General features: G+C 36.2%; 1 protein-coding gene across 3 annotated transcripts in view; it reads left to right on the top strand.

Annotated features, from left to right (window-relative positions):
* Nucleotides 1-5,315, top strand: part of NEK7 (NIMA related kinase 7) — a 165,750-nt gene extending 160,435 nt beyond the window's left edge. For all 3 annotated transcript variants that reach the window (XM_019028382.4, XM_055378634.2, XM_063709790.1), the window contains one exon: nucleotides 2,298-5,315. In XM_019028382.4, coding sequence (XP_018883927.1) covers nucleotides 2,298-2,408 — 111 coding nt within the window. In that variant the 3' untranslated portion in view covers nucleotides 2,409-5,315. The remainder of the gene's footprint in view (nucleotides 1-2,297) is intronic.
* The last annotated feature ends 19,333 nt before the right edge of the window (nucleotides 5,316-24,648 follow it).

Below are 24,648 nucleotides of genomic sequence, written 5' to 3'. Positions count from 1 at the left end.
CTCCCTTTTTGTTATTCCCAATTCTTGTCTTTTTACTTTGGTGAACTAGAGAATCACTGTCTTCTTCAACTAAACTTGCATCATTATATCTCTAATCTTGGTTTTTCCTCATGCCAGGAGAACTTAAGGGCCAGTCATTCATTCTTAGTGGTTGGAAATTCTACCCTATTCTGAATTATTACACAGGAACCAGCTTGAAGGATGTGGCAGTGTTAGGAAGTCAAAAAATTGTTACTGCATGCATCTACTTGTATTTTAGCTAAATATAATGAACTTTTTGTACCACGGTTATCTTTTCCTGCTATTCTTTCTGCTTGCTTTCTTGTTTTTATCTCTAAAGAAAATATCTGACAGCTAGATGACCCATTAGAACACATTATCTTTTAAATTATGTGTCATTATGTAAGTGCTTTTCCCACTTTCTTCTGCATTGTGTATGACTGGATATATTTATTTATTTATTTATTTATTTTTGTAACCTGGTAAAATGCCAGTCTCTTTCTGATGTAAATTTCTCTTAGATCACCATAATAAAATGCCTTGTGTATTGCTGTACCCCTTAAGGGTTTTAAATGCTGTTCTCTGCTCTTTTGCAAGGAATATAAATTAAAATCTTCAGGCTCTCCCAGTGGGTGTAACATTACTATGAAACATTGTTGAATTTCCAAATGTAGCTAAAATTGATTCATTAAATTTCATTCTGCTAGAATTGTAAAATGTAAGAGATTAGGATGAGAACAGCCCTTATAGGTCATCCACTCCAACCTCCCTATTTAATAGATGAAGAAATGAACCTCCAGAGACAGTGACTTACCCAAGGGCACAGAGCTACAAAGTGCCTTCAACAAGACTGGTTTCCATTTCATTGTACTCCTTACCAAACTCTGACCCTTCATCTGGCAGACTCTTTGACCCACCTCCTCTTTCAGAATGACATTTCTCAGTGCCATTAGCCTTCTCCATAGCACTAGCAACATCTTCAGCCCACGCTTTGTAATCATCACCTGTATTTTCTCTGGTTGAAAGTTATTTTATGGTAGAAATTGAGAACTATGAAGAAATTGTGCTAATTTAAAAATTTACTTAGTGCTAATATTGTGGCCAGAGTTAATGCAAATTCTCAAAATGTCTAAACTGTTCCTAAAGAGACCTACAAAGCAAAAGAATATAGTTTTTCCTCTTAGTTTATTGTCTATGAAGATCATATACAATGTTATGATGACACATAGTTTCATAAACTGATGGAAATTAGAATTGACAATAAAATGCTATGTTCTTCTACCCGATGGATCGAGGACCATATAGGAGGGTACTTTCTTAATTTATTGAAATCTGCTTTTATTCTATGATATAAATAGAATAAAATAGTAAACCTCAACTCTCTCATCTATAAAGTGAGGACATTTAAATACTGTGTACACAATTGAGGATTGGAATAACACTTATAACTTCCCATATAATTTATTATAATTAGTTTAAAGGAGTGTTTTTTTCTCTAATACAAAATTTAACATAAAACTTTTAATATATATTTGTACAAAATGGTTCATTATAAATGTATGTCAACTCTAATTGCCTTCCATTTAAACTTAACAATTAAGTCTGTTGTAGTAGATTCTAGATCAAATATGTATGTGTGTATTTACAGTTAACTTGGAGACTTATAGTTATAAGCCTAGTGTCCTCAGTGACTGCTATCTTCTGATTAAACTCTGAAAAAAATAAGAGAGTCCATTTTAAAGCCTCTGATTGTGGAAAATACTTCTTGGTTGACATTAATACTGTCCATTCAATGCACTTCATAGAACATTTAACTTATTGTGAGATCATTGGCAGCAGTCTTTTTTTTTTTTTTTTTTTGAGACGGAGTCTTGCTCTGTTGCCCAGGCTGGAGTGCAGTGGCGCAATCTCAGCTCACTGCAAGCTCCGCCTCCCAGGTTCACGCCGTTCTCCTGCCTCAGCCTCCCGAGTAGCTGGGACTACAGGCGCCCGCCACCACGCCCGGCTAATTTTTTGTATTTTTAGTAGAGACGGGGTTTCACCATGTTAGCCAGGATGGTCTCGATCTCCTGACCTCGTGATCCGCCCGCCTCGGCCTCCCAAAGTGCTGGGATTACAGGCGTGAGCCACCGCGCCCGGCCGGCAGCAGTCTTATATATATTTCTAGTACAGTGAATGTTTAGTCAGAAAATGTACTTTCCTTGTAAAATCTATAGCTATTCATAATTTCTTCCTCTCAGTAAGCTAACCAAAAATAGTTGTCTTAATCAGGTTTTATTGTCTTTCTTTCTTCACAGCTCCGACAGTTAGTTAATATGTGCATCAACCCAGATCCAGAGAAGCGACCAGACGTCACCTATGTTTATGACGTAGCAAAGAGGATGCATGCATGCACTGCAAGCAGCTAAACATGCAAGATCATGAAGAGTGTAACCAAAGTAATTGAAAGTATTTTGTGCAAGTCATACCTCCCCATTTATGTCTGGTGTTAAGATTAATATTTCAGAGCTAGTGTGCTTTGAATCCTTAACCAGTTTTCATATAAGCTTCATTTTGTACCAGTCACCTGAATCACCTCCTTGCAACCCCCAAATGACTTTGGAATAACTGAATTGCATGTTAGGAGAGAAAATGAAACATGATGGTTTTGAATGGCTAAAGGTTTATAGAATTTCTTACAGTTTTCTGCTGATAAATTGTGTTTAGATAGACTGTCAGTGCCAAATATTGAAGGTGCAGCTTGGCACACATCAGAATAGACTCATACCTGAGAAAAAGTATCTGAACATGTGACCTGTTTCTTTTTTAGTAATTTATGGACGTTGAGATGAACACAATTGTGAACTTTTGTGATAATTTTATTTTTAAACGTTTGAAGTACTAGTTTTAGTTCTTAGCAGAGTAGTTTTCAAATATGATTCTTATGATAAATGTAGACACAAACTATTTGAGAAACATTTAGAACTCTTAGCTTATACATTCAAAATGCAACTATTAAATGTGAAGATTTGGGGACAAAATGTGAGTCAGACACTGAAGAGTTTTTTGTTTTGTTTTAATATTTTTGATATTCTCTTTGCATTGAAATGGTATAAATGAATCCATTTAAAAAGTGGTTAAGGATTTGTTTAGCTGGTGTGATAATAATTTTTAAAGTTGCACATTGCCCAAGGCTTTTTTTGTGTGTTTTTATTATTGTTTGTACATTTGAAAAATATTCTTTGAATAACCTTGCAGTACTATATTTCAATTTCTTTATAAATTTAAGTGCATTTTAACTCATAATTGTACACTATAATATAAGCCTAAGTTTTTATTCATAAGTTTTATTGAAGTTCTGATCGGTCCCCTTCAGAAATTTTTTTATATTATTATTCAAGTTACTTTCTTATTTATATTGTATGTGCATTTTATCCATTAATGTTTCATACTTTCTGAGAGTATAATACCCTTTTAAAAGATATTTGGTATACCAACACTTTTCCTGGATTGAAAACTTTTTTTAAACTTTTTAAAATTTGGGCCACCCTGTATGCATATGTTTGGTCTTGTTAAAGAGGAAGAAAGGATGTGTGTTATACTGTACCTGTGAATGTTGATACAGTTACAATTTATTTGACAAGGTTGTAATTCTAGAATATGCTTAATAAAATGAAAACTGGCCATGACTACAGCCAGAATTGTTATGAGATTAACATTTCTATTGAGAAGCTTTTGAGTAAAGTACTGTATTTGTTCATGAAGATGACTGAGATGGTAACACTTCGTGTAGCTTAAGGAAATGGGCAGAATTTCGTAAATGCTGTTGTGCAGATGTGTTTTCCCTGAATGCTTTCATATTAGTGGCGACCAGTTTCTCACAGAATTGTGAAGCCTAAAGGCCAAGAGGAAGTCACTGTTAAAGGACTCTGTGCCATCTTACAACCTTGGATGAATTATCCTGCCAACGTGAAAACCTCATGTTCAAAGAACACTTCCCTTTAGCCGATGTAACTGCTGGTTTTGTTTTTCATTTGTGTTTTTCTTACACTCATTTGAATGCTTTCAAGCATTTGTAAACTTAAAAAATGTATAAAGGGCAAAAAGTCTGAACTCTTGTTTTCTGAAATCTAATCAGTTATGTATGGTTTCTGAAGGGTAATTTTATTTTGGAATAGGTAAAGGAAATCTGTTTTGTTTGTTTGTTTTTCCTGAGGGCTAGATGCATTGTTTTTCTCACACTCTTAATGACTTTTAACATTTATACTGAGCATCCATAGATATATTCCTAGAAGTATGAGAAGAATTATTCTTATTGACCATTAATGTCATGTTCATTTTAATGTAATATAATTGAGACGAAATGTTCTCTGGTTGGAGCAGATACTCTCTTTTTTTTCTTGCAATCTTTAAGAATACATAGATCTAAAATTCATTAGCTTGAGCCCTCAAAGTGACTTTTAAGTAAAGATTAAAGCTTTTCTTCTCAGTGAATATATCTGCTAGAAGGAAGTAGCTGGGAAGAATTTAATGATCAGGGAAATTCATTATTTCTACATGCGGAAACTTTTTGCTTCAAATAGTGTATCTTTTTAAATCTAAATGTTCATATTTTTCCTGAAGAAACCACTCTGTAAAAATCAAATTTTAATTTTGAATGGAATAATTTCAAAGAATTATGAAGATGATTTGAAGCTCTAATTTATATAGTCACCTATAAAATGTTCTTTATATGTGTTCATAAGTAAATTTTATATTGATTAAATTAAACTTTTGAATTGATTTGAGGAGCAGTAAAATGAAAGCTATATCTATTCTAAACCTTATTTAGACATTGGTACCAGTTACCCAGGTGAAAATATGGAGTAACTTTGTTTTGTATGGTAAGGTTTAGGAATGGTGGATGAAGGGTATCTCTATATAAACAAAGTGCTCAACAATGTGCAATGATTGTAATGTAAATTTAGTAAGATATTACAGCCATTTCATGAATGCTTTACCATTCAACATAGTATCTATTACAAAACACCTTTCTTGTATCCGTATACTTCAGGTGTTGCTGTTAACATTTACTATGATATTTATTTTAACCAAAATGTTATTCACATTAAATGTTTATTCTTTAAAATGAATGTATTATGTTTTTAACCCACAAATGCATACTTACCCTGTGCCTCATATTTCAATAGTACTGTAATATGGACATCTTTTGTGAAATACTTTTATTTTGTTATGCTTTAAATATACATACAAAAAGATTTCTGTTATTAGCTTTGAAAATTGTACAATATCCTAATATAAACAAAAATATAAAAATAAAAATGAATACAGTAAAATGTCTGGGTATCTATGATTTTTTCCCCTGAAGTCTTCCATTTTTTGTTTTACTTAATACTTAATGTACAGAAACAGTTCTTATGCATTTTCATAACTGTGCCATTTTGGAGAAGCTTAAGAATTGGAATAGACAAGGGTGATAACAGAGATTACACGAATCCTAAAAAGTAGTTTTATCAACATGCATTAAACTAAGGACATCTTCAGGACATCATTTTCTGTTTTTGAATGAGAAACGTTTTCTAAAAGGTAAAAAAAAAAAAAAAAAAAAAAAGGAATATTAATCTTACTGCTTTGAATCCTTAGAGCAGGGGTGTCCAATCTTTTGGCTTCCCTGGGCCACATTGGAAGAAGAATTGTCTTGGGCCACACATAAAATGTGCTAAGACTAACAATAGCTGATGAACTAAAGAAAAAATAGCAAAAAAAAAATCTCATAATGTTTTTTAAAAGTTTACAAATTTGTATTGGACTGCATTCAAAGCCATTCTGGGCCGCATGCGGCTCATGGGCTGTGGGTTGGACAAGCTTGCTTTAGAGTCTAAAATTTACATGACAGATTCAATTCCTGTCATTGTAATGGGCTGCTAAGAATGTTACAGATGGTTTATGTTGAGTGTTATCTTCACATAATAAATGAAGGTTACTGCTATACCTGAAAACGTGAGTCTGAAAGATCTTAGTAGGATGAAACCTACCAGACTGGTGGTACAGTGAGTGGATATACCTTACACATCAGAATTATATTCCAAATATACCGTCATGAAGAATGACCCATTTTGTAATAATTTTAGTGACAAGACAGTGGGGCTAGTTATGAATTTTTATTTCAAAAAAGTATACTTGTTTTTAGGCATATATGCTTAAATGTATTAATTGGTACAGCTGTAAGTACTATTAAATTGATGCAATTACTTTTTAAAATCAGAATGATGACATTATTAACAAAGACAACTGCAGTGAATCCCTTGAGTTATCGAAAGACTTCCATGAAGTTGTTGCGTTCTTTTTAATTACATGTGAATTTCTGGAAAATTAATGATTAACAGACAAATATGTGAATGTTTGCAAAGTTTCTATTTAATTGAGAGATTTATTTGAGGGAGTTTTCTTTCTGGTCTTCTTAGATACCAATTTCAATGTTCGCTTGGGTACCTAAATCTATTTTTAAACCTTGAAAAAGTCAAAGGAAATTTTAAAGTTAGGATTTGTAACCAGGGGGTTCGAGTACCTTATTTTTACTATGAGTGTTACAATGCATAGGAAATCATTTTTTCACTCCTTTCTCAAAACGAAATCCTGTATATAAATTAGTTAATTGCGCATATCCTCACTTTCTCACATATATTATAGGGATATCATTTCCTAACTCTACAGGATAATTGTAATGCATTTTATAATGACTAAATGCAATGCTGCATATTCTCTTCTACACTCGCGTAATAAGAGCTACATTTATCAAGCACTAATAGTGATAAATGTAGCTCTTCATACACGAGTGTTGAGGAGAATTTGTGTGTTTCTTCTCTCGCTATACTTCCATCTACTTTTGCCTTGTTCTCTCCATTAGTCCCACTGGCCTAGTTTTTCTAAGGCCCCAGGCTCTTTCTCACATTAGGAACAGTGTAGCTTAAATGGCTCCTCCCTTTTTGCTAGCAAAAAAAAAAATCCAACTAATCTTTCAAAGCTGACTTTAAATACCCTTTTTCAGGAGCCACCAAGTACATTCTGTACTTTTCCATTTAGTGCTTACCCCAACTGTAGCCAAGTGATTACTTGCGTGATTCTTTAATTTCAATCTCCCTGATAGATAAATGCTAGAACGAAAAATACTTCCTGCGTTGTTCACTATGGTGTTCGACACTTAATAGCACAGTGCCTGATTTGTGGTACTAGTTTATTTTTGCTGAATTAATAAATGAGCATTATCCAAGCACCACAGAGTGTTGAACATAGACGCAAAACATCAAAAATCAGGAAAGACTGGGACAAAGAAACAGGTAAGAGATGCAAAAACAAAGAAGCTAAACCAAAAGAAAATTTTGAAGTTATCATTTTCATGGGTTGCAAAGAAATTGAAAGTGATAAGGACTGAGATTAAGCCCCTGGACTTAATGAGAAACACATCGTAACGTCTTCAGAGCAGCCATGTCGGGAGACTAGAATAGGAAACATTGGGGTAAAAATAGGAATGATGGCATATGGAGAAAAATCAGATGATAATCAGAAATGGTAGCAGATCTTTTTTTAAAAATAAAGTTTAAAAGTTAAGAGAATTAGCAAATGAAGAAGAAACTGAAGGTTTTAGAGAGGGAGTGCAAAAGGTGGTAAAGAATGGGATCCACAGAAAGGATTGGTCTATTAACCACAAACAATTATCAAGTAACCTGTGTACTAGACCCACATGTACAGTCTTAAGCAAAATGATTCTGTTTTTATGGACTTAAAAATCAAGTTGGGAAGAAACACATGTAACAGAAATATAAATGTATAAATGCAAGTTTTGATGAGTGCTATAAAGGAAGAGAAAGACTGAGAAAGTGACATTTAAATTAAGATTCCTGAAAGGACTCAGCCAAAGAACAAACAAGGGGAAGATCATGCCAGGCAGAGGAAGAAGACCTGTGAAGATCTTGGGGTGAGCGGTAACTCTGCTATCTAAGATGCAAAAGAAGAGGAAAGTGGGTGAGTAGGGGGTGGAGTAACGCAAGGTAAGTTTGGAGGTGTACCTTTCCTCTCTACTTGCAATAATCAGCAATTTAAATGGGGGAAAATCATGATAGTTAAAATTATAAAATGCTTAGAAAAATGATCAAGAAAGGTGTACGACTTCTATGAATAGAATCATAAAATCTTGTTGAAGGACACAAAGCAAATCCTGAACAAATAGAGAAAGAGATCATGTTATTGAATGGGAAGATTAATATAAATATCAAGCATTCTATAATATTAGTATTGCAGTATCAATCCGATTCCCACTTTCTTTTTGGAACCAGATAGAATGATATTAAAGTTCATATGCAAAAATATATTAAAAAGAATAGTGAAGAACATTTTTAAAAGCAAAAATGGGCTGCACTTATCAAGTATGAAAACTTACCATAAAAATAATTAAAACAATATGGAATTGGCAAGGAATATAGGTAGAGTGGTGGGGCAAAAAAGGTCAAACATACACCCAAGTATTATTGGATCATACATGAAAGAGAGGACTTCTGTTTATGGGAAAAACTTCTATGTGTATTTCATTAAAAGGTACTAGTACAACTGTTCACTGAAAGAAAAAAAAAGATTCCTAACTCTACATAGAAAAGTAAATACCAGATGAATTAATGATGTAATTTCTTTCAGAAAGCAGAAATTATTAGGAGAAAATTAGGAAGCACAACCTTGGGAGTGAGTGACCTATATAAGGTAGACAGAAAACTTGAAAAAAAATGAATAAATGGCAATGGATAGGAAAAATCAAAATACAAGAATAAACTGAGCACTACATACAAGTAAATATCCTCAGATTGGTAAGTGAAATAGGTAAGTAAAAAGGCAAGCAAATAGAAAAAAGGAACAAAAGATTTAAGTGGACAATTCACAGTGGAAGAACATCAATAATCAATAGCAGAATAAATCAGTCAATAAACATGAAAAGTTATGTCTTCCAAGGTTGGAGAAGATGGAGGAAATGCACTCTTCTGGTTGTTGGCAGTGTGAATTGTGAATAAAAAGTAATCTGGCATTATGTGTTAAATACACGTATTCACTTTGACATAGCAATCTGGAGAATCTATTCTACAGAAACAAAAGCAGCAGCTTATAAAGATTCTCTCTCTGTTTCTCTGTTTTTCCAAAGATTGTTATTGCAGCATAGTATACAGTGGAAAAATAACTGGAAGCAGAGGAATGCTGAATGTCTGTGAATAATAGGGCATTGATTGAATAAATTATTTTACACTCCTGTTATTAATAAAAAGATGGATTTGGCTTTATATCTTTTCCTTAAGTCCATGATGCTTCTTTCCGTAATAATATGAGTTCCAAGCCAATATATGGTGGTTCCCTTTAAAAACAACAAAACTAAGTGTGCTTATGTTTGAATGTGTTCACATTAACATACAGGAACGTAAGGATGAACACAAACTAAGCTGCTAACATTAATCATCTTAAGAGGATAGATGGCAAAGAACGTGACCAATATAGTTATATTCTTCACACATCTTTGTAATTTTTTTTTTGTTCAGTACGAAACATGGATTTTTTTTTCCTAATTAAAATAACTCTTGCCTGGGTACAGTGGCTCACACCTATAAACCCAGACTTTAGGAGTTCAAGGCAGGAGGATCACTTGAGGCCAGGAATTCGAGACCAGCCTGAGCAACATAGCAAGACCGTGTCTTTTTTCAAAACATAATTTTTTTTTTTTTTCGGTTAGCTGGGCACAGTGGTGCATGCCTGTGGTCCTAGCTATGCAGAAGGATCGCTTGAGCCCAAGAGTTCCAGGTTCAGTGAGCTATGATCACACCACTGCACTCCAGCCTCGGTGACAGAGACCCCAACTCTAAAATAATAAGGAAATTAACTCATTTTTAACTTTCAGTTGAGTCTATGCCTTTAAACAGTTAATTTGGGAATATTTGCAAACTTATAGAAAAATCGCAAGACTAGCATAAAGCTCTCCCACGAATATTTTACCCAGGTTCCTAAAATGTTAATATTTGCTTTATTATTGTTTCTTTATATATACATTTTTTTCTGAGCAGACTGAGAGCAAGTTGCAAACATGAAGCCCATTACCCCCAGGTATTTTAGTATTTATTTCCTAAAAGACCAAGATCATGTTTTACATAATCACAATACAACCATAACAATCAGAAAATTAACATTGATTCAATATTTTTAACCTACGTATTATGTTCAGATTTCATCAACTGCCCTTTATAGCAAAAATCTTTTTTTGTTGTTTGTTTTTCATCCAGAATTTAGCCAAGGCTCATATGCTACATTTAGTTGTCATATCTCTCTAGTCACCCTCAATCTATAATAAATTCTCAGCCTATCTTTTATTTTGCATGACCTTGACATATTTTAAAATTAGAAACCAGTTTTGTAGACTGTCCTTCAATTTGGGTTTGTCTGGTATTTCCTCATGATTAGAGTCGGGCAGGAATATCACTGAAGTGATGATGTTGAGTTTATCTCAGTGCAACCTATCATAAAGAAAGAATGCCAATTTGTCTGTTATTGGTGATGTAAACTTTGATCACTTGGTAAATTGGTGATCTTAACTATAAAGTTACTGTTTATTTCTTTGTAATTAATAGTATGTAGTGGGTTAGATACTTTGAGAATATATCGATATTTTATTTCTCATTAAACACAAATAAATAGTTTTAAATAGTTCTAAATAGTTTTACCATCTATTGATCATTCTTGCCTGTCTGAAGTATTGCTATGATGGTTGCCAAATGGTGACACCAACATAGTCATTCCTCCTACATTTATTGGCTAGCATTCTATTAAAATTTCTCCTTTCCTCCAATTTATGTTTTATTCCTTTATTACCTATATCAGTGTAGACACAGATTCTTATGTTATTCAATGGGTTATAATCTGTTACTATTATTCTCTGATGCATGAATTGTCCCTTATTTTGTTAATGGGAGCCCCTACAAACTGGCTCCTGTATCTTTTTGACAAATCCCCATCATTTTTTGAGCATTTCCTTACTTTCTGGTACAAATATATATATATATTATAGGTTAATCTTATATCCTCCCTTCCCCAGGCCTAGAATCAGGTTTGTTTTGTTTGTTTGTTTGTTTGTTTGTTTTTGCTTTTTTTTTTCCCCAAAGTACCCGATTTATTTTATGGAAGAATGGTATTTAGAAATCGAGACCTGGATGCCAGGTGTGCTCATTTGTACTGGGCTGGCATTGCTTCTGGGCCTTTTCAATAGACAGAACTAGGAAATGCACATACACATTTGCATATATTTCTGTATCCATCTGTCTATATGAAAAACAAAACTATGAGGTTACCCTAAGACTTTCAGTTCTAATCCAACACCGTAAGTTTTTGTTTTCTTGTTTTTATTTTTCTGAATTTTAACTCTCTTTTCAGACAATGAGAAACCTGGGTCTCGGTATCAATATTTGCTCTTTCCCACTGTACGTAGATGGTCTTCTGACCCTACCGACTGCTGCTTGGCTCGGACAACCTCCTTGGCGCAGACTTGCAGACTTCCACCACCTCCTCTGTCTCAGCCCTGGATGCCCTGCAGGCCCAGCTGCCTCCTCATCTCCAATGTCCTCTGGAGCCGTAGTCCTGCAGACAGCTCCAGCCCTATCTGTCTTAAAGGAAGGGAAATGAAGCAAGAAATTGTGGTTTAAAAGACAGAAAAGGGAAGGGAAAGATGTAAGACCCTTAAAAATAACATTTAAGGGCTGGGCATGGTGGCTCACGCCTGTAATCCTAGCACTTTGGGAGGCCAAGGCAGGAGGATCACCTGAGGTCAGGAGTTTGAGGCCAGCCTGGCCAACATGGTGAAACCCCATCTCTACTAAAAATACAAAATTAGCTGAATGTGATGGCACATGCCTGTAATCCCAGCTACTTGGGAGGCTGAGGCAGGAGAATCACTTGATCCTGGGAGGCAGAGATTGCAATGAGCCAAGATCGCACCGTTGCACCCAAGTCTGGGCAGCAGAGCGAGACTCCGTCTCAAAAAAATACATAAATAAAATTTAAAGAGTCAAATGTCACAAGAGTACAGTTATTAACTAATCATCCAGATACATGCATATAACTTAAATACCTGGGACCATAAATACTGAATGTAAGCATAAATATTGAATCAGTAGATTTCTCGGAATGAATTCAACAAATGGCGTCTCTTTCAATAATATCTTATTACATAGCTAGATGTTGCTTCCATCCAATATTTTTCCTTAACTTTGATAAGTATGTATTTCATTTAGTAAGCTGTTAATGTTCAGCAAACATCAAAAAATGTTGTTCCAGTCTGTTGTATTAGTTACTCTCGACTTTTAGTGTTCCGTTATTCCCTGCATTATTTCACCTCTATGAAATAAGTTATTATTTCACCTCTATGAAATAAGTTATTATTTCACCTCTATGAAATAAGTTATTATTTCACCTCTATGAAATAAGTTATTATTTCACCTCTATGAAATAAGTTATTATTTCACCTCTATGAAATAAGTTATTATTTCACCTCTATGCTAATATTTATTAATCTAATAGAAAATTGCATATTAGGTGTTATAGATCATGGAACTCCTGTGGTGTTTTCTAGATAAAACCACCTCTGCAGGTCCAGGTGTGGATCTTACTTTGCAGAACACCTCCCCTTTGCTCACTTCACATCAGCACTGTAACAAGACCGGCATATTATACAAATGGACTTTTTAAAAGGCTATCCCAATGTAAAAGAACAGGACCATTTCATGAAAAATATATGCCACACTAAGAAGCCACAGTCTTTCAAATGTAGAATGCCAAATTACTATTTTATTGTATGTAGAGCTGATAACCTGAGAGTACAGAAAGGACACCAGGTACTCTCCCCACCCTTAAACATATATGCCAGCCCATCCAATCAACAAGGTATCAAATTAAATTTGATTTTAAATCTAAATATTGTTTGGGAATAAAGCCTATAGGTTCCTTGTGCTGCTAGGCTTTCTTTCTCGCCTCTCCCACTGTCCGAGTCTAACCCACTATCATCTAATTCTCCCATTTGTTCTACCTGTTTCCACTCTTACCTTTCTACAGTCAGTTTTCCATGCGACCATCAACATAAACTATTCATAATATAAATCACATCATTTTTCTTTATCTGCTGAAAATCTTTCAATATCTTCTTGTTGTATTTAAAATCCAAACTATCATGGCCTGAAAAGGCCTGGAGAACAAGCCGGTACCTGGTTCTCTCTCCTACCCACTATGCTCCCACCATCTTGATGTTCTTTCTATTTTCAGGATACACCTATCTAAGCTGCCTCAATAACCTTGCCCTGTTTTGAGTAAAGGTAAACTTAAGCCCCTGTCCTCACCTTTTCTCTTAGCCATTTCCTTCCTATCACTGATGTTCAAAGGCTCCCTCTTGAAGAGGACTTCCCAGACTATGTTATCTAATATGATGTCACCAACCACCTTTCCTCCAGCATCCCTGACCTTGTTGACTTGGTCACTCTCTAAAATAGCACACTTTAGAATCATCTCAGAATTTGCCCTCTTTATTGTGGTGCTAGCACACACACGAATGTGGTTTGTGATTTGCAGTAAGTACCTTAGCCTAGGTACACTCTCACCTCAATCCAAAAGCAGTTTGAGACAAGGGGCTGCCTGCAGGTCATTTATTTTGGGAAGTGATCATATGAAATGAGAGTGGGATACTTTGGAATTATGCAATAGGGAAGGAGAAAAAGGCAATACAAGAGTGTTTCTGCAGTTCATCACAACTGAAGAAACAGAACTCAATCCTACTGGGAATTTCTAGACTAGAGAAGGCATGCCTGGGATTGTCTACCTCAAGAATGGAAAAGCGAAGCACTTATGCCTTGATTCTTGTCTTGCATTGTTCAAGCATGGGAATGTCACCCCCCTCACTTAGAGGCCATGCATGCATAAGTTCCAGGCCAGTTTCCCAGGCATCCCTTACCCTAGCATCAGAGAAGCCCTGGGCAGACAGGAGAATCAAGTGTAGCAACTGAGGTTAGGTGCTGTGGCTCACCTGGGTGAAGCTGGTTGTCTCAGCAAAGGCTGGAGTAAAATGCAGTCCAAGAGGATGTGAGGCAGGGCTCTTCAAGTACCTTTCTCCTTGCTCTTGTCCACCATCTGGAGAGAATCCAACGAGTTGGCTAATGAGGGATGAGTTGTTTTGATTTCAAAAGGAATTTGGCTAAATGGAATTTTTCAATGAAAGACTGCAGTGTGGAGGCTCAGGAAGAACAAAAGGAGAATGAGGGAACAGGAGGACAGAGATCTCTTATTCTATATCAAAAGGAATATTTGTGTGGAAACTCAGTGAATGAAAAAATGTTAGGAAGACAAGAATAAGGAGATCTTGCAAAGAATATTGAGATATTTATAAAAGCTTAAAGAAAGTCATTCATTGAGAATAATGGCTCTAAAGTGTTGGTTGTGTCTTAAAGTTATGACACAATTTGTATGACTATCAATTTGAATTCACACTCTATTCCACTAAGATTGTAAAGAGAAGTACAGTTCTCTACGTTTCTACTATTACAACAGGGCTACTTTGAAGCTAGTTGGGTCTGTTTTAGCAATTTTCCAGGTGTCTAGTGAGGGACTGACTTACCCTAATGCGTAAAAATAAGCATAATGCATTTTTTATTTGATCCAGATTTAAGGTGGACTATGATGTGGAGATCTGAAAATATTCATAAATGCTATAGATATAATGTGAATTCCTTAATTATAGGCTGCCTTGTGTTGTTTCAGAGAAATTGTGCCTTAATTTTAATCCTTGTGACATTTAGAAACACACCTTGAAAAAGATTTAACTGCTTCATAATTTTACTTGCCAGCACAAAAGCAGTTCAAGGAAATTCAGGAAAATTTAAACATGACATGGATATTCTGAGTTAGGTCTGTCACTTCCATTTGCCTTTTAACTCTCAAGTGTATGCCAGATACAGCATTTGGGAGGGGTGCCCTGCTGAGGCTCCCCCTTAATAATGAGGCAATAATTAGATAAATTAGGTGTAAATCACATCAGTGGATGTTTTTTTTCCCTGCGTCTATTGATTTGTCAAAACACTTTATTATGAAAAAGCACAAATGAAAACAACTATTTTCTCTCCGTAACTAAGGCAGCATGCTTTTGGGTGAGTGTTTGCCCACCGAGCCTGCGATTCCTTGACTATAAAGCCCTCTTAGCAATTCTCCCGGAGTTCTGTGAACCAGACTGCCTTGCACAATCTCTTTCTATCATGTTTGACTCTGTGTTTTGTGCAAGGCTCTCTTCCAGTTAAGGATTTAAAGCTTGCTCTCATGTACACAAAAAAATCAGATTTATATCTTTGTACTGCAAAATGAAGCAATTATTTTGTCTTCCAATAGATTCCGCTTCCTCTGCATTGGCACCAGCGCTACCCACTGTTGTCAGCAAGGCGGTGACACTGGTGTACGCTTCATTAAATAGAGCCCTGCTGATACTGACCATTGATCCAGCAGCTAGCTCAGGTGCATTTAGCCACAATATTTTCTCCCTCTGCTCTTTACTTCTCTCCAGGGATAACCAATCAGAAGAAATGACCCTCATGCCTAGTGTTTTGAGAAGCAGAGAGCAGTTTGATTTCAATTGCCAACCTGTCCACTAGCTTGGTAAATCAAATTTCAATCTCTAAGGGCAAAAGAACACACAGCCTGCTTATGTATATCTATGTATGTATGTGTATGTGTGTGTGTGTGTGGGGGGGGCATTGTACTCTAAGATCTGGTCTTTCCATATATTAAGCCACAGGAATTCACCTGGTAATGTAAAAATGAAAGATTCAAAAGTATTCCCTCTTTAGAAGTGAGATTAATATTATTTAAACATACCATTGTTCCCTGAAATCGAGAATTACACACCAGCTATGTAAAGTGGGCCAACTGAAATCTGATCCAGGTCATTACAGAAACCATTTCCCTTGTTGGGTATTTGGTGGCAATGTGTAAAAAAAAAAAAAAAGGATGATTTTTAAAAACTTGTATCTCTGCTAAGTCATCAGTCTAGATGCTGGTTTCTTTCAATAAAATTTCAGATAAAAGCCATTTTTCCCAACCCATGCTAACTTTGATATTCCAGAAATAACAAATCTAGGTACTAATTTTACTGCAGTACACCCAGGACATGTGGGTATGAAAGCAGTAATGCTACACCAGTTTACCTTGGGCTTTATATACTTAATTCATTCTCTTAAATATATTATCTGCCCAAATAAGCCAATGTTTTCTCCTTAGCGTTTCACAGGCATAACACAGTTTAGCTATGGAAATCTGTGAGCTCTGCTTCTTTGCTAGGTGACTCTATGGAACGTGTCTTTAGGGAGTTGAAGTAGTTTCCAATTTTATACAATGATATTTTTCATTTTCAGGATGTGTTATTCCGCTTTTAAAGAATTCAGAGATTTGTAAATAATATTTCTTTGAAAACATTGAGAACATGCACTGTTCAAAACCCTTGTCATTACGTGTTGTAAATAAACCCCAAAGTTACTCTGGCTATGGAAGGAGTAGAAATGATATATAATTCAGCAGTTCCTTTAGAAACTCCTTTTTCCTCTCCCCGATCTTCTCACACTGTTCCCCCTCTGGGCATTAAGCACTTTGTAAGTAAACTTACAAAAATAAAAATGGGATTTTCATGTATCTTTAACATTTTATGTGTCATCACACATTTCACATGCCAGGTAATTTAGTCATCAACCTATTTCATGACAAATGATTAAACTTTCTAAATCTCTCTGCACCTACTGTTCTGTGATTTGTAAAAATCTTATTCTTGATATTATATACAATATTTTTATAATTCTTAGGTTGCTTTTAAGATTTGTCCTGTTTTTGGTCTTTATACATAAATGTCCTTAGATTTAGCTAAAATGATTTGAGAGTGTGGCTGACAGAATCTTATATTGTTTATAGAAATTACTAGGATTTTTGAAGTTTTATTTTCTGGCTATGAAGATGAAAGGGGTTGGTTATTTCAAGGAAACGTCTGTGCCTAAAGTTCAATTGGTAACAAACTTAACTCAGAAAATTTCCCCATGACCCACTAATGTGAGCTGTTTCCTTCACCAAGTCAATAATAAATAGGAAGTGCAACCACGAATTACAATTTTTTTTTTTTTTTTTAGTTTACATTAACACTGGTCATCACTTAGGCCAGTGATTCTCAACCGGTAATATTTTGACTCCTCAAGGACATGGCAGTATCTGGAGACAGTTTTCATTGTCAAACCAGGTAGAGATGAGTAGGGAGAATGTACTGCTGGCATTGAGTGAATGGAAGTCAGAGATGCTGCTAAATGTTACAATGCACGGGGCATGCCCAACAATAGAGAATTATCCAGTCCAAATGTCAATATTGTTGAGGTTAAGAAATCCTTACGGACACTACAGAGGTATAATAGAATGGTGGAAATTAGGAACTAAGTTAACTCATATATTAAGATAGTGTCTATGGAAATTATCAGCGAGAGCTATTAATGTTATAGAAGAGTTCTTATAGTTGTCATTTAAAAATATTGTTCATTATTTTATTAAAGCCAGATAGAAGGCACTTTCTCAATATTCCCATTAATATGGGTTTCTGTCTCCTTCCCAATTTATCTTCACATAAATTAGGATGCATTTTCTATAAGTATACATGATATAGTTAAGTATGCTAATCTTCACCAAAAGGGCAGACTGATTATTTAAGTCTGTTATTTCAATTTTTTTTGTCTTCCCAGCTAAGCCAATTGGATTCTGTCAGTGAAAACAAAAAAAGAAGGTATTTTATTTCTCAAGAAATGGCATTCACTTTAATATATTGCATTAAATCCAAATACAAAATATATTTTTGAAGTCGAATAATGAAAGAACGTGCTTCATTTCTTCAGATATTTGTGACTTAAAATCAGATAATCAATGTGTCATAGGTATATATGTATTTGTATTTCTGTGTAGTGGCTCATAAATAACCAATTTTACTAAACTACACATAAACATTTGCAGCCTTCTGCATTTAACTCTGTATGTCATTTTTTAAATTTAATATCTAATTTATGGCTGAGATGGTGTAATCATTTCAAATTATTTGATGATTTTAAGTATTTCTAACTAGTTCATATCCTTTTGGCAAACCATGCTCAAGAGTAAAGTCACTCAATAATGTCCTTAAGACAAAATGAAGATCCTTTTTTCAAATTTCATTATTTTTAAATTTAACTTTTATTTTAGGTTCAGGGGTACATGTGCAGGCTTATGATATAGTAAATGTGTGTCATGGGAGTTTGTTGTGCAGATTATTTTATCACCCAGGTACTAAGCCTAGTACCCATTAGCTATTGTGTCATGGGGGTTTGTTGTGCAGATTATTTTATCTGCACTATACTAAGTGCAAATTATTTTATCTGCACTGTACTAAGCCTAGTACTCATTAGCTATTGTGTCATGGGGGTTTGTTGTGCAGATTATTTTATCACCCATGTACTAAGCCTAGTACCCATTAGCTATTTTTCCTGATCCTCTCCTTTCTCCCACCCTCCACCCTCTGATAGGCCCCAGTGTCTATTGTCCCTCTCTATGTGTCCATGTGTTCTCATCATTTAGCTTCCACTTATAATGAGAACATGTGGCATTTGGTTTTCTCTTCCTGCATTATTCTGCTAAGGATAATGGCGCCTAGCTCCCTTTATGTTCCTGGAAAGGGCACAATCTCATTCTTTTTAATGGCTGCATAGTATTCCACGGTATATATGTACCATGTTTTCTTTATCCAGTCTACCACTGATGAACATTTAGGTTGATTCCGTGTCTTTGCTATTCTGAATGGTGCTGCAGTGGATGTAAGTGTATGTGTGTCTTTATGATAGAATGATTTATATTCCTTTGGGTATATACCCAGTAAACAGGATTGCTGGATCAAATGGTATTTCTGTTTTTGGGTCATTTGTTTTTATTACGTCTGCCAAGTTCATTGCTAGCTATTCATCCTCCTCATCCCCTCTGGAAGTTCTTTCTAAATAATGTTGTGGAATTATTTACTCTTTTTTTAAAATTCATTTTTGAGTACTACTTTATCTCAACAGTAAAAGTTCCTGAAGTTACTTATATAAATTCATTAAATTTTTGTGAAACACACACTAAAGAAAAATTGATTCAGAAATTGCCTGTTTTTAAGATATGGAGTATAGTTTGGAGACAATATAACAGAAGGTAAGTGCCTTAACAAGAATCTTCCTCCCTATTTTATACTTATTTCTACTACAGTTTTCACTTGGTTTAGAAACATTAATTCCCAGACTGTCAGCTTCATTAGGGCAGGAAGGGGTCTACTCTGCACACTGTTGTAGCTTTAGTATTTAGCCCAAGTGCTGGCCCAGGGTGCACTCCATAAATATTTATATTCATTTTCTATTGGGGCTATAGTAAATTAAATAATACAAAGTTATTATCTTACAGTCCTGTAGGTCAGAAATCTCAGAGGAGTCTCATAAGATTTCAGCAGGGCTGATTCCTTCTGGAGGCTCTAGGGGAGAATGTGTTCCTTTGCCTTTTCCTACTTCTAGAGGCTCCCTACTTTCTTTGGTTCATGGCCCCTCCTTCCATCTTCAAAGCCAGAAACTGCAGGCAGAATCCTTCTGATGCTGCCATCTCTCTGGTTCTCTGCAGTTGGGAAAGATCCTCTGCCTTTAAGAACTCATGTGATTAGATTGGGCCTATCTGTATTATCCACAGTACTCTCCCAATCTCAAGGTCCTCAATCTTAAGCACATCTGCAAAGACACTTTTGCCGGGTAAGATAACATGTTCACAGGCTCTAAGGATTAGGCCATGGACATCTTTAGGGGGGCCTATCATAATATCTATTAAATGAAAAAAACCCTGAAAACGTCTCATCGATTTTTATCATCAAAACTAGTCATCTACTTCTAACCATCTGTTGAGCTCCACTTCCATTTCCAGTGTGGGCACTGACATTCCAATGGGCATGCCTACCTTTTTTCCTAAGAATCCAAAATCCCTTGCTTTGATGGGTCAGCCTTCTTCTTTGGTGTTCGATTCTGCCTCTGTTCATTATCACTCTACCATGTCAGCAGTCTACCATTAGGGATCACTGTCAATAATGATTGGAAGTTGGTATGGTTTGGCTCTGTGTCCCTGCTCAAATCTCATGTTGAATTGTAATTCCCATTGTTGGAGGTGGGGCCTGGTGGGAGGTGATTGGATCATGGGGGTGGTTTCTAATGGTTTAGCACAATCCCCCTTGCACTGACTTGTGACAGAGTTCTCACAAGATCTGGTTGTTTCCGTGTATAGCACCTCCCCCTTCACTCTCTTTTCCTGCTCCACCCATGTAAGCTGTGCCTCTTTCCTCTTTGCCTTCTGCCATGATTGTAAGTTTCCTGAGACCGCCCCAGCATGCTTCTGGTACAGCCTGTGGAACCAGGAGCCAATTAAACCTCTTTTCTTTATAAATACCCAGTCTCAGGTAGTTCTTTATAGCAGTGCAAGAATGGACTAATATGGGAGTGAATCTTTCAAATTCCAGAGCTTCAAGATGAGCCTGTGGCAAAATGGGAGAGAAGTAAAGAAAGGAGAGATTGCCCATCTCTCCACGTTTTGAGCTATACCTGGTGAGAGGCATTCCAGAGTTTCATTGCTGACATCTCATTGTAAAGAGTTTCTAATATAGTGTTTTTGATATCAATTTATGGTTCAGTAGATCCCTAACATGAGTCTATGAGACTGGATGAGAGTTAGAATCAAGTTATAAACACAAAAATGTACTGTCAAGCTTAATAAATGACCCAATTTGCTGTTCGATTCATCCTTTCCTGAAAATGAATTTTTTTCTTCATTTCTCTGGTCAAATTGATTTTTGGTGGTGTTTGGACATGTCTGCATTCCAGCTAAGGCTACATGTGGACCCACCCACATTGGATCACTTGGTTTTCTTGTTCTTAGCAGATTACAAGCAACATATTTTGTTGTTTGATGCTGGTAAGCAACTCTAATGGCAAAAGCAAAGAAGGGATAGTTTCTTATCCTTTCAAAAATATTTATTGGGTACATATTAAATTCTAAGTTCTACTCTACTATTGGGGCTGTAACAGTGAGAAGAAATTAAAAGACATTGTGACAAATATCCTGACTTATTAAAAAGAAATAAAATCTACAGAAAGCCAGTAGTAGAATTCCAAGAGTATAGCCATCAGATGAAGATGATAGGCCAGAAGCTAAAAACATCTTTTGAATCTTTTATATCATTGTGTATTGTATCAATAATAGTTTAACCATGCATTTTATGTACTATTTCTCAGTAATAATAAAAGCAAATATTGTTGAGCGTGGATTTTATGCCAGGAACTGTTCTAAGCACATTGATTCCTCACAGCAACCCTGCGGAAACATTATTATTAGTATCCCTGTTTAACATATGAAGAAATTGAGAAAGGTTAAGAGAAAGGTGAAGTGTCATGCCTAACAGTAACAGATGGTGGTTGGCAAAGCCAGGATTTGAACACAGACATTCCAGAATAAAGTCTACACTTCTAAACACCATGCAACAATATAAGGAAGTGTTATATATGTTTTAAAAGTGTCTCACAGAATTGTTGGCATATAAATAAATGTCATTACTTTATGATAATTCATTAAACTGTACACTATAAAGATAAGTGTACTTTTCTGTGTGGTGTATGCTAAAGCTTTAAGGGTTGGTTATCATGGTACCTAAAAGGCTAAATCTAAATAATCAATCAATTCTATGGAAAACACATGTTATTATGTTGTTATTGGACTATTACTATACTTATTCACAAGCAGATGAATGGGGACATAATAAAGGAAGGTACAGAGAAGGGCAGTGAGTATCTGTGAGGAAGAGGTGGTAGTCTCTGGTGGGCATGAAGATCCTGCACTAAATCATGCCTCTTTATTTTCTTTACCTCTGATGTTTTGACATCTGGGGCATTGCTGCCTCTCTCCAGACTAGCCAATTCCTAGAGATTGCCAATGGGTTGGCCTGCTGGTGTACTTTTCATATGAAAACTAACCAATCCTCAGTTCATATCCCCCAACTGCCTTCTTTATCCAACTCTTATACTCCATGGCCACTATTACCCCTCCCAAATCACCACAGGGTGCCAGGTATCAGACAACTAGGGCCAACTCCTTCATCTCTCTTTACCTGTATCCTCTGACACACATTATGATGAAACTATTCAAACTAGCCAATCATAAACCTGCATAGCCTGTCTACCTCTCCCACTCCTTCTTGCTAAGAAAAACAAAATAAAGGCTCTAGCCCACATTTTTCTCCCTCTTGCCTCCTGACTGACCCTGTGCTTCCCTGTGTGGTCCCCCTGTGGTGTGGCATGCCCCCTCCTTTTGGAACTGTGAATAGGAAACAATCTTTTCAATGACAGTTGTCTCCAGGTGTGTTGGCCTCACCATAACTGAATAATAATAAAACCGATGTTTTAAAACAGACCCTTGGTATTTCCTCCACATATTTTTCTAATTTGTGACACACTTGGACAAGTGTCTTACAAAAATAAATTCAAAATTTTTTGAAGACCCACTAGAAACAAATTAGTTCTAGATACTATGGACATTTCAAAAATGAATGGCATGGCATTTGTGGGCAAGGAATCTATTTTTCAACCACAGGAGATAATATAATACATTGATAATATACACTATAAGACAGACTATGTGTACTAGTGAAGTGGACCAAAGGCTTTAGAATTATAAGAGGAAATAACTATTAAAACTTGTTAAGAAGGTCAGGGAAGTCTTCATGTAAAAGAAAGTATCTAAATTGAGCTTTGAGGGTTATGGAGCATTTTGACAAATAAAGATGATTTCAGACAGAAGAAAAACTATGAATGTTAATTGAACTATGCAAGGGTCCAGGGACAGGAAGACAGAAACTTTGGGTATTTCCACTGGGTGGAAGAACAGGATGCATGTTTGAGAGACATAGATATCACAGAGATAGATGGTAGAGTTTTAGAAGACCTTGGCTAAAGAATTAGAATTGAATTCAGGAAAATGCCTAGGTTCTTGTTTAAGCATAACCAGGTTATATAATTACTAATTATATACGACTAGTATGAAATATTGGTAAGTGGGAAAACCTCTTCCTTTTTTTGCAGCCAGAGACAGGGGTGCATAATAAGTCAGTCTCAGGCTCTGAAACTGTGCAGAATCTTAGGTCGCAGGTTCATGCCCTCACTACCATTACCCAGAGTTTGCTGGTTCTTCTAGAAGAGAAAGATCTTACCTCATAGAGCCTAGAAATCCTGAATTTCCACTTTATTAGCCATGATATCAAACAGACTTCAGAAATATGAGTTGTATTCTATAGTCTACGAATGGGTGCTAGACTGACTATTGCTTATTTATAGAATTCAGAACAGGTCTTGCATTTGGGCTTTCAACAGAGCCATTGGGAATTTTTCAATGAGAACTATTGAAAACCAGCACAACACTATGCTTTGTTTGATAAATAGGGTAAATTCCCTTCTGAAAGTTTAGGCTGAATTATCATCTTAGTGTGCATAACTAAGCATCAAACCTATATCAAGCTCTCAGAAACAGGAATCTTAATGAGGTTGGCAGTGGTTTGTGAAGAACTTTAGAGGTCTAGACAGTACACAGGATTTTGGGTAGTTAATGTAGAGGAAAGATTACTAACTTTGGAGTGAGAACTATGTGGAGTTGTTTTGTGGCTTAGTCACTGAATTGCTCTCTAAACTTGGCCACTGTGGGGTAATGAACAGGGTTGTTCAATGGTGATTCTGGAAATATTTTGGATTGCCTGAACGGTGAGCTGGGCTGGGGCACCCCCACCTCATTCCGGTGAAAAGGGGTGTTCCCAAGACCAACTCCCCATAGTTTCAGGAGCTTCTTCTTCCTGGTAGATGTGCAACGCGCCATGAGCCCCAAGTTCTTGAGTTTGCTGGGCAGCTGCCATTCCCAGACTACTTCTGTAAACCGCTGGCACCCTTGATGGTGGTGGAGGTGTTGAGGAAGGACGAGGAGGAAAGAACTCTTGAAACCCTGTTTAGGTTTAAATTACATAATGAGTATATAAAATATTTAAATTTCTGCTGTGGGTCCTGGGAGCTAAGGGAAAGAGGAGAGGGAGAAACAAAGAGGGCAAGGACTGAGGGAATTGGGAACTGGCATCAGGTGGTAAAAATTTCTCTTCCTAAGTGTGAAGACTGAGAGTTTGGAGACACAGATTTAGAACATACTTTCCATGTTCTATAATAATTATGACTGCCGGGTGCGGTGGCTCACGCCTGTAATCCTAGCACTTTGGGAGGCCGAGGCGGGCAGATTGCCTGAGTTCAGGAGTTCGAGAACAGACTGGGCAACACGGTGAAACCCCGTCTCTAATAAAATACAAAAAATTAGCTGAGCGTGGTGGCGTGCACCTGTAGTCCCAGCTACTTGGGAGGCTGAGGCAGGCGAATTGCTTGAACCCGGAAGGCGGAAGTTGCAGTGAGCTGAGATTGTGCCACTGCGCTCCAGCCTGGGTGACACAGCGAGACTCCATCTCAAAAAAAAAAAAAAATTATGACTAACATT

The sequence above is a fragment of the Gorilla gorilla genome, chromosome 1 (assembly GCF_029281585.2).
Source record: "Gorilla gorilla gorilla isolate KB3781 chromosome 1, NHGRI_mGorGor1-v2.1_pri, whole genome shotgun sequence".
NCBI lineage: Eukaryota > Metazoa > Chordata > Mammalia > Primates > Hominidae > Gorilla > Gorilla gorilla.
The sequence above is the reverse complement of the archived record's forward strand: the minus strand, read 5'-3'. Positions and strand labels throughout refer to the sequence as shown.